This window comes from Vitis vinifera, chromosome 3, assembly GCF_030704535.1.
Source record: "Vitis vinifera cultivar Pinot Noir 40024 chromosome 3, ASM3070453v1".
In the NCBI taxonomy this organism is placed as follows: Eukaryota; Viridiplantae; Streptophyta; class Magnoliopsida; order Vitales; family Vitaceae; genus Vitis; species Vitis vinifera.
Window position 1 is genome coordinate 18,628,687 of NC_081807.1, and position 13,532 is coordinate 18,642,218.

Genomic DNA, 13,532 nt, shown 5'->3' on the forward strand with positions numbered 1-13,532 from the left:
TTCCAAAATAAGCTCTAAATCCTTGTAAGATAATTTAATCATTTCGGTCAACAAAAAAATTTCTTAGCACGATGTCATTTGGAGGACTAATTTAGATGGTAATTTCAAGATAGTTCCTCTCCATAGAGGAGGAAATGGTTTTTTTAGATGGTGGAAAAAAAAATGACTTTATTTATTTATTTATTTATTTAAGAATAGTTTTATATCATGTTATTTACTATTTGGAAATTAAATGCGGAACATCCAAGTGGCTCTTAAATACTTGTGCATGCATTTCATATGGTCATAGATGTTATATATTTCGTTAATGAAATGCAGATACATAAAGCCTCCTGCCACTTCTGTTTGTAGGCTTAATAATGGTAAGACTTAAATACATTTTACCCTCGATCGATCATTTACATGGTTTTACACTTTATCTTTTACCCTCAATCATTCTTGTTAAAAAATAGTACTTTTTATTCTTTTATGTTCAAAATTCAATATTTTGACCTTCCAACTTCTTAGAAAGGTTCGATCATATAAAAAAGTCATGAATAATCGTGTGAGTCTCTAAAATTAAAAATGAAAATCAATGAATATCATATTTTGAAGGAGTTTAGAAAATTTTACTACAAGGCTCTAAATTTAAAGTAAATTCAAATTAGCGTCGAATAAAAAAAGAGTAATTCCTTTGTTCTTTAACAAGTTGAAAAAATGAAATATTGAATTTTGAATATGAGACGATAAAATATAAAACATGTAAAGAAAAATGGTTGAGAAGGTAAAATGTATTTACCTTTAATAATAATAATAATAATAATATAATCTATTTCATACAACGGGGCTTCAATGACAATGCATTCAAATTAAGAAAGATGTAGTAACGTAGAACCATTACAACCAAGACTCAAGAGAATATCTCTCCACCCTTTCTTGTTTTCGGGGTTGAGAATATCCAAATGACAATTAGTTAAACTTACTATAGAATAGCTTTATGAACTAGGAATTTTACACAAAGTCCATATATATAAAATGAAATGGTATCATTGAAGATGATCATCTCAATTCATTTCTTGGACTTCAATTTGTATAAAATTCCTCTTATTCCATTAGAAAGGATACAGATGCATGCATAGAACCAACCAAGGAATATGAGTGTGGAACCTTAGCTAATTAATAACAAGGCTCAGCCTAGGCTCAAGAGTCACCAACAAGCCATTCCTCATGTAGAGTGTAGTTGTCATTTTTGGAACAACACTGTGACCTTCCACTACCTTAACTGTGTACCTCATCAGGATTGAAGCAGCCACCATTTTCATCTGCGTGAATGCAAACTTTTTCCCTATGCAGAGCCTGGGACCAGCATTAAACACAGGATACTTGAACTGATTTTCACTCACAAACTGACCATCTTTGATCCACCTCTCTGGCTTGAATTCCATGCAGTCTTTGCCCCATATGGACTCCATTCGAGCCATGGAGAAGATTGAGTAGAGAACCCTAGAGCCCTTCTTCACTCGTGTCCCATCTGGGAGCACATCGTCCTCTACAACCTCTTTGAAGTCTACTGGAACTGAAGGGTAGAGACGTAGGGTTTCGGATAAGGCTGCTTGCAGATATACCATCTTCTTTAGGTCTTCCATGGTGAGAGCTGTTTTGGACTCTCTGTGACCTAAAACTTCATTGATCTCGCCTAGAATTTTGTTCTCAACTTCTGGGTTTTTGTTTATTAGCCAGAAGAACCATGCCAGAGCCACGGAGCTGGTGTCTCGTCCTGCCAGGATGAAACTTATGCAAAAATCCTTAAGAAACTTATCGGAGAAATGGTTGTCTTTACCTTCTTCATGCTCTCCAATGGCCATGATTCTTGACAAAAGATCGGTCTGCTTGTTTAAATTTCCAGTCTTGCTCAATTCAATCCTCCTGTCTGCCACCGTCTTCTCGGCGAAATCATGTACAACCCGAACAGCCTCCTGGAGCCGCTTCTCGGTTCCTACTCCAAAGAACTTCATGGACTTCCATATAAAAGGTGGCACCATGAATCTGAACAAGGTTAATTCAGTAGCCTCTTCAAAGGCTTTTGCAAAGGAAACTTCAGGTAATTCCAAGGCCAGGCACCCTGGATCAATGCCAAAAGCTGCAGTGCAAATGTTATCAAAAGTAAAACGTAGAAGCACTTCTTGCAGATCAATGCAGTCTCCGGACTTGGCCAGCTTATCTGTTAGTTCCAACAGTTTCTGGTTCACTAAATCTTGAATGGTTTGAAAGGAGTACGCCACAAACTGAGTGGAATGCATCTCAGAGCTTGCAATTCGCCTTTGCTCTTTCCATGATTCATGGTCCACGTTGAAAATGCCACCTCCGAGCAAATCATGGAACCTCTCTCTGTAGTAGTTACCTTTGGGGAAATTCTTGAACCTTGTCTTGAGCATGAACTCAATGTTGGAAGGGTCGACAGTCATGATCCCATAATTCCCACCCATCAACATTCCTCTATAGTGGAATGTTCCCCCAGCTTTGATCAAAGCTCTTGTTCCCCAGTCATAGATGTCGTTCATATGGAAGAACAAAGAAGGAAGGATTCCAAGCACTGGCCATAACATGGGACCTTTGTTGGTGAGTCTGTTAAGTATACAACTGAGGATGAATACAATGGACAAAGCCACTGCTATATCAGAAAACCATATGTGATGGCACAGCCACTTCACTACAGAGATAACAAGCTTTCCAGCCATTGCTCTTACGAGATCAGATGATGGAAGAGTGATGGCCTCTCATTTTATTAACTCATGCCCCTGCTAGTGGGCTTCACCAACCTTTTTGGGCATCATTAAAAAGAATACTTGTGATGATGCTTTTTATAGGGAAAGAAAGTGATAATCTTGGCTGGCTAAGAATTTAATCACGAATATGCTTTTCAGGCTCATTTCAAGCTTAAAAGTGTAGAAACTCTAGAAATAATTTAGTTGTTTTATTCTCTTATTAGTTTAACTTTATTATGTTAACCAAATCACACACATGCAAGCAGAAAAAAAAGAAAAAAAAAAAGGATTTTCAACGTGGTGGTTAAACGATCAATCCCTATATTTATGAAGTGTACCAATATTTAATACTCCACTAATAAAAGAGAATGAAAAGAATTATAAAGGTAAAAACTCTTGAAAAAAATCCTCTCAATTGTGACCATATTCTATAAAGAATAAAACCCTAAACATAAAAAGGTTAAATATATAATAGGGGCAAAATTCGTCAATTATCACATAATTAAAAAATTTCTCACAAGGTGCTGCCCCTTTCAACTCCTGTGAGTTGACTAAATGCCTTGACCGCCAACATTTCAAATGAAGTGCAATAAAACTAATTCAGACTTTATAATCTAACGTACACATTCAAGTGAAAATAAATAGTATCAACATTATTATTAAAAGATAGTACCTTGATTGTTATAGGTAAAATCTTAATTATTTTCACACCTTTAAGGCAAAAGCATTTAAAATCTTAAATAGTTTTAATTAGGTGTAATGAGCTCGGATTTTAAAACCACTTTGCAGAATGGAGGCTTCTCCATCATAACATTGACCATTGATGGAGCTCAAAAGTTACATATTTTGGGTTTTAATTCATATAGTTTCAAGGACTATTAAGCTTTAATCGTTCTTTAAGTCCTTTTTTTTTTTTTTTTTTATAATTAACTTGGTTTTTTTTTAATAATTTAAGTAATGTTTTAAAAATCGAACCAAATTGATTGGCTCAAACCATTGACCGGAGTTAGCACGGTTCGATTCATCCTTCAAGTTGGAGTACAAGTTGAACCAACATCCAACCAGACGGACCAACAATTTGATGACTAAAATGGTGAACCAATTGGGGTTTGTGGCATCTTTTCCTTAACCTATTTTATTTTTATTTTTTTTTGTAGAAAAGCAACCCAGCCCGATCCATTTGAACATTTGGTGGGCTTGGTTTTGGGCCCCATGCGCCACAACAAAGTGTGGTTGAATGAGGAATTTAAAGCCTTTTTTATTCCTATTCCCTTCAAAGATTATTAAGCTCTAATCACGCCATTTTAATTAATTTTATTACTTAAATCCCCAATTTTACAATTAAATTATTTTTTAGTGTTTTTAGTAATGTTTTAAAATTCAAATTGGACTAGCTAGTTTGGATTATCAATCAGAGCCTACTCTCGTTTGATTCATCCTTCAAGCCCACATTGGTGGTTAGAGATGACAATAGGATGAGTTCAGAACAGGTCACCTCCATCCTAACCTCGCCTTATTTATTAAAAATAATTCTCATACATATTCTATTAAAAAAAATTAAACAAAGTGGGGGTATAAAAATTTCCTATACTTGTTCTATTTTGCCTAGTTTATTTTTTTTAATACAAAAAAATTTAAAACCCTTTTTAAAAAAAAAATTATTTAAATTTTTTCAATTACATTAATATATATATATATATATATATATATAACATACTTATAATAAGGAGAAATTGAATATCTTACAATGGGAGAAGAGAAGAAAGCTTTGAAGAAAGCTTTTGGATTGAGAGCTTACATGATGAAAGGTAGAGAAAGAAGAGAGAGAGAGAGAAATGAAACATCAAATGGAACCTAAAATGAGACCTACTTACAACCGAGGATCGAGCCTCCTTAAATAACAAAAAAAGGAATATTAAACAATACCAATTAGGAGAAAAACATTGTTTGCTTTTTGTTATCCTTAGCGAACTTTCAGTTTTTCCCCCTTTATTATTCTTTTTCAGTTAATTTGGCCTCGCTTGGATAGTCCAGTGGGACTATATCATTATTGCAGATGAATCAACAGCCTTTCCAGCCCTTGGAAGGACTTTCAAGACTAAGTGGTGGAATGCCTTAAAAAATGATGCCTCATTGCAAGCAGTAAAGCAATATTTCCTAAAGCATCCTACACAAGCTTCATCCTCTGATGATATGTCACAGTTTCTTCTTAAGAAATAGCAGTTCCAAGCCATGTTAGCAACAACAAAAACCCCTTAAGAATTTCAGAAAATCCTTGACAAAAGCAGTTCAAGCTTCTCCCAAGAGGACTCTTATGCTGATTCAGATGATTCTACAACAAACTACCTTCAAGATAATGAAGATGATTGTGAGGGTATTCTCCCTCCAATAAGGAAATCAAAATAAGATTCCTTTCAGTCATATGGCATCATTAAGCTCTCTCCATTCAAGCTTCTCATGATGCTCTACCGACAAGAATATTCTCCAGTCATATGACATATGACATATATATATATATATATATATATATATATATATTATAAAGAAGTAAAATTAATATTTTTATAAATTATTTTATTGAAAAGTAATTTTTTGTTATATATATATATATGTAGGAAAATAAAAATTAAATTAAATTAATTTTATATATAAACGAGGGTAGGATAAGGCAATACTCAAACCTACCTTGATCCCTTTCTAGGTATGAAAAAAATCCCAATTCGCCCTTAACATGTTTATTTAAATATCAAACCCGTTCTATTAGGGATGAGGTAGGGTGGGAGAACTCGAAAAGACTTTCCCTATTGCTATCCCTACTGGTGGTGAAAGGGTTTGAGTTGGTCGCACCTTAACCTTCGATTTTTTTTATAGCAAAAAAACCCTATTGGTGGCCTTGGCTTTAGGCCTCCACATGCCACAACAAAGTATGGTTGAATGAGGAATTTGAAGGCCTCTTCTTATCTCCTTCCATGTGGGATGGATAATATGAGTTTAAGAAAAATCCATGGAACAAAACACATTCAAGGTAAAAGGCTAAACTTCAAGTACAAGACAAGGCATGAGCACCATTCAACTACTTATGTTCTATTACCTAATGTTGCAAATAAATTTAAAAGTAATTATTTTAAAAAATATTTATAATATTAAATATGTTATAATATAAGTAAAACAATGTAATATTTTTTAAAATTATAAAATTAAAGCAAGTAACTTTTAATATATAGTTAAAATTAAATAATTAAATTTTGTTCCATTTTCAATGTATTCACATTTAAATAATAGACATATTATAGACCATAAAATTTGTCTTAAATTTATTTTTACATTGATGTTGAGCCCAACTTTATCCTTAGATTTCAAACCTGATTACACTTGATTTTTTTGCCTATTTCTATCCTTTAAATCTTACTTTTTGTAATTATTGTTTTATTTGTATATATTATATTATATTATATTATATTTTTATTATTTTATTTTATTTTTATTTTACCTTTCTTTCTTTCATTCTTTTTCATTTCCCTTCTTTTCCTTCCTTTTTTTTTTTTTTTTTTTCCTTTTTCCCGCTCTCTCCCATACATACCCTAGCCTACCCCCATACCTCCACATTAAGAGACACTCCCCCCATTCCCATCCCCTCCAATTTCTTATCTTATTATTATTGTTATTATATTTCTCTTCTTCTTTCCTCTCTTTCCTCTCCCACTAACCATAGAGACACCCACACGACTTCTTCCTTTCACTTCCCCCCTCTTTTCCCATCTTCTTCTTCTCATTGCTCCATTTTTTTAGTCTTCATTTTCTTTTCTTTATTTTCTTTTCTTTTTGGTTTCCCAAAAACCCATCAACCCTTACTATCATTGGTAGGACCACCGACCAGTCGCCGTTAGTAAGCCACTACTGATTGACAACCATTTCTCTTCTCTTATTCTTCTATCTCTTTCTCACCTCACCATTTTATTTATTTTTTAATTTTCATCTTCCTTCCATCTCCAAGCACCTCTATTGCCACCCCCCAATCTTCCTTGCGTAAAAAAGAAAAAAAAAAAAAATCCTTTGATGTGTAAGTTTATTTTGCTTTATTTTATCTCATTTTATTTTATTATTATTTTTCCTTGCTTTGATTTTAATAGTAATTGTTTATGAGAGTTGGCTTGGTGATTTAATATGAAATTTGGGCTAATTTTTTGTTGGGGAAATTTGTGAGATTAGTTGATAATTTATATGGACTTTTGCTCATTTGAATTATTTAATTTGGGCATGAGATAATATTGTGGAATATTTTTTTTTTTGTCACATTTGGGCTTTACATACTAAATTTGGGTTAATTTTTGTTGTGAATTTGAGTTTGTATATTACATTAGACTTGAATTATGAGATATGAAATTTAGGCCTAATTAAATTTATTTTGATTTGTTATATGTGGGCTTGACTAATTGAGCTTATATTTTGATTATTAATTTGAAAATTTTGGACTAGGGCTTATGACATGTGAGATATTTTGGTTAGATTATATTTGTTAATTTGAACCAATTTTTAATTGATGAAATTTATTGGACTAATTTAAAATTTGAATTTGGACTTGAATATTTGTTTTGAACTTTGTACATTTATGAATATTTGGCTCATTTTTTGTTTTGTATGGGCCCATTCCACTACTTGTATTGGTATTTTATTGGCTGAGTATGGATTTGTGACACATGGAGAGTTGAATTTCATGGAGGAAAAGGAGATTCAGGGAGACATTGAACTTATTGTGGGCTTATTAGGGTATACACTTTATTTCCCACTTCCATTTGGTTTTATTTCTATTAGTTTTTTTATAAATATTCATTTGTATATGTTTACTTGTTGTGTATAAAATTGAGTATCTAACTAATAAGAAATTTTGTTTAAATAATAGGAACAATTTATTAAATTTGTTTTAATAAAAATAATAATTTAGAAAATATTCTTCTTAATAAAAGAAAGTTCAAAAAATTCATAAAAACGCTTTTAGTAAAATTTGGAAAATTGTTTTTAATAAAATTAAAAAAAAAGTTTTTAGTAATAATTGTCCCAAAAAAATTGATTTTTTAAATAAAATTTCTCAAAAGGTTAATTTTTAATAAAATTGTTAAAAAATGATTTTTTTTAATTCTCTCTCATTAAGTAGAATGGGATTAATAGTATTTTTTTAGGAATAGAGGATTTAAATATATATTTTTTTAATGAGAATAAGATCAGAGTTACTTTTTCAAATTAAGGTTATAGAAATCATTTTATTAATAAAATTGGATTGAAAGCATTTTTGTAAATAAAATTTGTAAAGAAATTAGTTTATTTGTAAATAGAAATCAAATTGAAATATTTTTGTAAATAAAATTATAAAAATTCATTATTTTATAGTAAAAGCAAATCTTAGATCCCCTAAAAAAAGGTCTCACCCCCTCTCTCACACAAAAAAAAAATCCACACCTTTATTGAGTTATTGGGTCACCTTTCCAGTCAAACATGCTAACTAGCTTAGGGTTGTACTATGTATGTAACCTTATGAGACTTTATATGATGTGTATTTGTACCTTACTAGTTTGACGACCTAGGTGGCAAAGTTATTATTTAGGTTCTCCTCGTGTCCTAAGGTTTTGTCATCATAGGGCTGCTTTTGTAAGATCATTTTGTTTTGATAGTTTCTAAATTTGTGTATACCCCATGGAAATATGCACGAAAGCAAGTGGCAAATAGAGCATCTGCAAGGAATGGTGACTCATGTACTCCATCAATCACTGTTGCAACTGCTGAGGTTTTTGAATCACATATTACTGAATATCTCAAAGAGCAGGTATGAATGAGGATACAAGTTGCAAATGCTTGTTGGCATCTTGATTCCATCTTCTATTCTACATAAGATTTTTATGATTTTGTATATGTGCTACAGATCAGCTCTTATTTTGCAGACAAGCTTCTTTGAATTGTTCGTGTGATACAGTTCTTCATATGAAAGGAATGAACAGATCTGAGAATGACCAGCATACTGGGGATGCTGCACTAGCTCTTGATCAAAATGTTCAACATATTTTGGTAAAAACTTGTTTTAAATAGGGAAAGTTGTGTTTCAGGATGCCCATTTTCCAATAATATTGTCTTCAAAACCCAAGTTTGCATAACCCAAGATATGTTCACTATTCCAAGAAAATTTTTCCTTTTCATGCACTATATACTATTTAGAATTGCATTTCCGAAATTACCCCTCCATTCATCCCTGTCAGTAGCCATCAAGCGTCTCCATGTCACCAAAAGTTGTGCTTTTAAAAATATAACATTTGCAAAACCCATAAAACACCCGACCCGATAAACTTTGGAATTTGGGGAAACTCTCCGTCACTTCCTCTCATTTTGCCCTAACCTGATCTTGCTCTGCATTTTCATAACTCTGTCACTTCCTCTCATTTTGTCTCATTTTGGCCTAACCCTAGTGTCTTTGTTCATGAGCTGACCACCCAAACTCGATAACCAACTTCCGAAAACCTGCAACGAAGACAAAGTTGAGCCATTTCTTCATCTTTCTTCATCAAAGGTGGAATTTTTTAAGGTTTCTGGAAACCAAAGTGGAACTTCCTTTTCCTTTTGGATTAATCGTAGGTGAGTTTTCCATTTAAGGATTTGTTTGGGTGTTGAGAAAATATTTGGGTCGAAGGTTGTTTTGCATTGTTCATGACCCTATGATTTAGAATATTTGGGGATTTTTTTGTTTTGTTATATCTTAAATATTTATGTTTACAAGACAACTGTTTGTGGAGAATCGTTGAGGGAAAAAAATTTGGGAACCACTAGTATTTGAAATATGGAGAAAAATTTTGGTATTTATCGGTATTTATTACCATATTTTTGAGAAATTTCCCAATATTTCCTACCAGGCCAGGCCACGCATGATGCAAAATCTGTCCAAACATTAAAAAAAAAAAAACATAAGATGGTATTTGGTAATCTGATCATGATTTGCAGGCAAATGTGGTATTTTTCAGTCTAGCTCAAAAATTGTGGATTTAGGTTTTGTGAAATTTAAATCCAATGGCACAAAAGCAAAGAGACTCCTAGAACATATCCATAAAACACAAGGAGGGAAAAAAAAAAAACAATTTTTTTTGTTTTCCTTGGGGGTTTTGCAAGGATTTTCTCTGAAATCAAACGATGATGAATTTTCCCGGAAATCAAATGGGGGATGGATTTTCTTGGGAATCAAATGGGATGGATTTTCTTAGGAATCAAACGGGAGTTTTAAAAAAAAAATTAATAAAGTGATTAGATTAGTACCTGCGAGGATTGAGAGTGGTAGAGGAAAATAGGGTTTTTTTAGGGATTCTCTCGTCTGGAGGGAAACTTCAGAAAATGGCTCCTTGATGCCCGAGTGAGAGAAGTGGGTCACCCTTTTGAATTTTGGATTTAGTATGAAAAAGAAAAAGGAAACAAATCATGAGAACAATTTGCTCCATATATATAATTATTAATTATTAATTATCCATTTTAATTTTTATTAAATCAGTTGATAATCTATTGTGTCTTACACTTCATTTATGATTTGGCTGAAATGAGTTCGAATTCATGGCTATGGATACCGCAAATACACATGCTATTTGCTGTTACCTAGAAAATTATGCCTTCAAGCTAAGTTGAGTAATTAGTATGGCTACTACAATTTTTAAGATTTATATCCATGGCATTTTGATATCTTGTGAAAATTATGCTTGCTCTTTAGTTTGAAGATTGAATTACTATTTCCAAAAAAAAAAAAAAAAGGTTTCAATATGGAAATCTATGAAAATTGGAAAATTGAGAAAATGGTAAGGTTAAAAATATGATTGGTTTTGCAGCCCTAATCAAGTTTTAACTGACTCAAACTTGAGAAAGTTTGCAAGTTGAATTGAAATGGAGTGTTTGCACCTCTCTAAAATGAAAATAAAGAGCTTGAATCTCTAGAGTTTCCAATGTTGTGGAAAAATGAGTTTGGTTTGGGCAAAAGAAAGATCCTGAGATTTTTTAGTGCCATGAGAAAAAATATCTTTGTACTTTTTTGGAGATACTTCATATTTTATTTACTGGAAATTGAAATATACCATGCAACAATGTTTACCAGATAAGAGACATTATATCATCATGATTACATAGCATTATTATGACCCAATGTCATTGATTGTTAATGTTGTCTTTGCTCCTCAAGATTCTCAAGTTCCTTTGTGATCTCATTTATAGCTTTACATTATGATGCTATGGCTTGCTCTATTACTTCTTTCCTGATTACATAGGATTTGAAATGCAGGTTTCAGATGGGGATGATATTAATAGACTGATATCATGCTTCTTCCTAGCTCTTCCTTTTTTTTTTTTGTGGTATAGATTCTGTTGGTTTTTTATTTCTCCTTATTTGGTTCATTCTATATTTTTCTGTTCAACTAAAGCCCTGGTTTCCACACAGAGGGGTGCATCAAACAACAAGTTTCTCAACTATTTAAACAAACACATAATACCTATTTTTGATAAGGTAATACTTTGACCTTGTGTTATCTGATAATATAAACATGTTGACTTGGATTTTCTAATCTTGCATGTGATACCTATTTTCTACTTTCTGTATTAGTTTTGAAATTTGATGATTCTCTTTGCATATTTTTTTTAGGTTGCCAAACTTTTGAATGCAACTATCATGTAAGGGATATTGAACTTTTTAGTCTCTCTGGAATAGCTACTATCTGAAGTGTTTGCGTCTTATATTTGATAGAAACTGAAAGGGATACATGAGCCATTTCTATTTATGTTATGCTAATAGCTATAGATACAATATATGTTTTTCTAACTACTTACAAGTGTTCAAAGGTACTTAGAAATGCATACACAATTCATGTTCATGCTGTTGTAAATGGTGTATTCAATTCTTTTTCTATTATATACATATATTTTCCCTGGGAAATGATAGTACAATGTATTCCATAAAGAAAATGAAAGAATTCAGCTTACAAGTGGTTTGCGCTGTCATTAAACTGGAGTAAAAGGAACACTAGACATATAAACTACAAACAAGAAGAAATTCCTTGAAATCCCAGCTCTTTAGAAGCCCTTGTGGTGCATGGACAGTTGTTCCTGTTTTGAGGGGAAAAAAAACATGAGAAATGGCAAAAGCACCCTAAATTACATAGGGAGTGTACAAAGGGCGCCTAAAGCACCACCAATAAAAACAAAGGGAGTTTATGAGTCATAGGAACAAGGTTCCCACATGGTAAACCTTGTTGTTTATGAGTCATGGATTTTTAGAATTCCATGTCATACTCGGTATAAGTGTTCCTTCATTGATAGATGTTTAATTATTAGTGGGACCTTAAGGTCACAATCATAGTCATCACCCATTGATTCCTTCCAATAACATCATTAGCTGAGGATTCTTGCAATGTGTATGTGTGAATAAGACACACCCATCAATTTGTGATCATGGATTTCAAGCTTAGTGGGTGAAAGCTAAGATTGAATTTATTTTCAGTCTAGAACCCAATTATCTATTAGACCATTTTCTACATTGGTGAAAATGCAAATAGATGGTAGTATGATAAATAAATGGTGGAGAGGAGTGTAGATTTGTTGACAAAGATTTTAGGGTTATAGGATGAGTTAGTGGACTTTTTGCTCATGCAGGGAGTTGGAAGAGGTTTATTTGGATACTGCATCTTGCACTCCTACACAACTGCATATTTGTCAACAATTTCTTTAGTCACTTCAAATAAGTGGAATGTAGTAAGTGCAACCAAGGCTTTTTCTCTTATTCTTTCTTCTTCTCCTCCTCCTTCATTTTGTTCTTTTGTTTTGATAGTGAACTACCATTCTCTGCATTATTGCTTAGAATCAGCCCCTAATTCATTCACTTCATTCATTATGTTTGAAATCAAAGTAAATTCATCGAAGACTTAATTATGTTATGTTTGGTTGTCGAAAAAATAAACATGCAGAAAAATTATATTTTTTGTGTTTGGTTTTTGAAATATGAAAAATTAAATATAATTAAAATTAGTAAAGAGATTTATATATTTTAAAATTATTTAATTTTCATATAAATGAGGAAAAATGATAGTTACAGTTTGGATATATATATATATATATATATATATTTTTATATGAGAATTATCTATTAAAATTTCATTATATTTTGTATATATTTTTTTTTTTGGAAATTTATAATTTGAGATAGTAAAAATATTGGATATCTCAATTTATTTAAATAATTTTAAAAATCATTACATTTTTAAGAACTTTTGTATCTCATATAAAAAAATATTAATATTTTTTATTTTTAAAATTTATGACAAGAAGTATAATTAGATAGATATTAAGTTAGGGGTGCAACTTGGGTAGAATACAGACCCAACCTGTAGACTTGGACAATCATTTTCAGTACTCAGGTTGGACAAAAATTAGGTTTTTTTTTCCCGAACTTAATCAAGGCTGGGTTTAATTCAAGGTTCAAACAACCTAAACCTAACTTGAACTTGATTTAATGTTTTTATAATATTTATAATGTTGTGAAACAATTTCCAATAAGAGGGCACTTCCCTAGTATTTGTGATGTTCATAAGGATTTTAAAACAAAAAAAACAGGGGGGAAATTAAACTCCTTGATCCTTAAAGTAGCAGCTGAAATATCAAATGAAATCTACAAAAGAAATGCCTCTATTTCTTACTGATGTAGCAGACCATTCAACAAAAAATTCAGGAAAACATTTTTTAGGTACAATTCTGATTGATCAACATCATCAAAGATTGTTTTATTCC

At 31.9% G+C, this 13,532-nt stretch overlaps 1 protein-coding gene across 1 annotated transcript; it reads right to left on the bottom strand.

Annotated features, from left to right (window-relative positions):
* Positions 1-980: 980 nt before the first annotated feature.
* Positions 981-2,717, bottom strand: LOC100260584 (cytochrome P450 86B1). The gene has a single exon (XM_002264241.5). It carries the CDS (start codon positions 2,715-2,717, stop codon positions 1,152-1,154), a length of 1,566 nt encoding a protein of 521 aa, XP_002264277.2. The 3' UTR covers positions 981-1,151.
* Between the last annotated feature and the right edge of the window lie 10,815 nt (positions 2,718-13,532).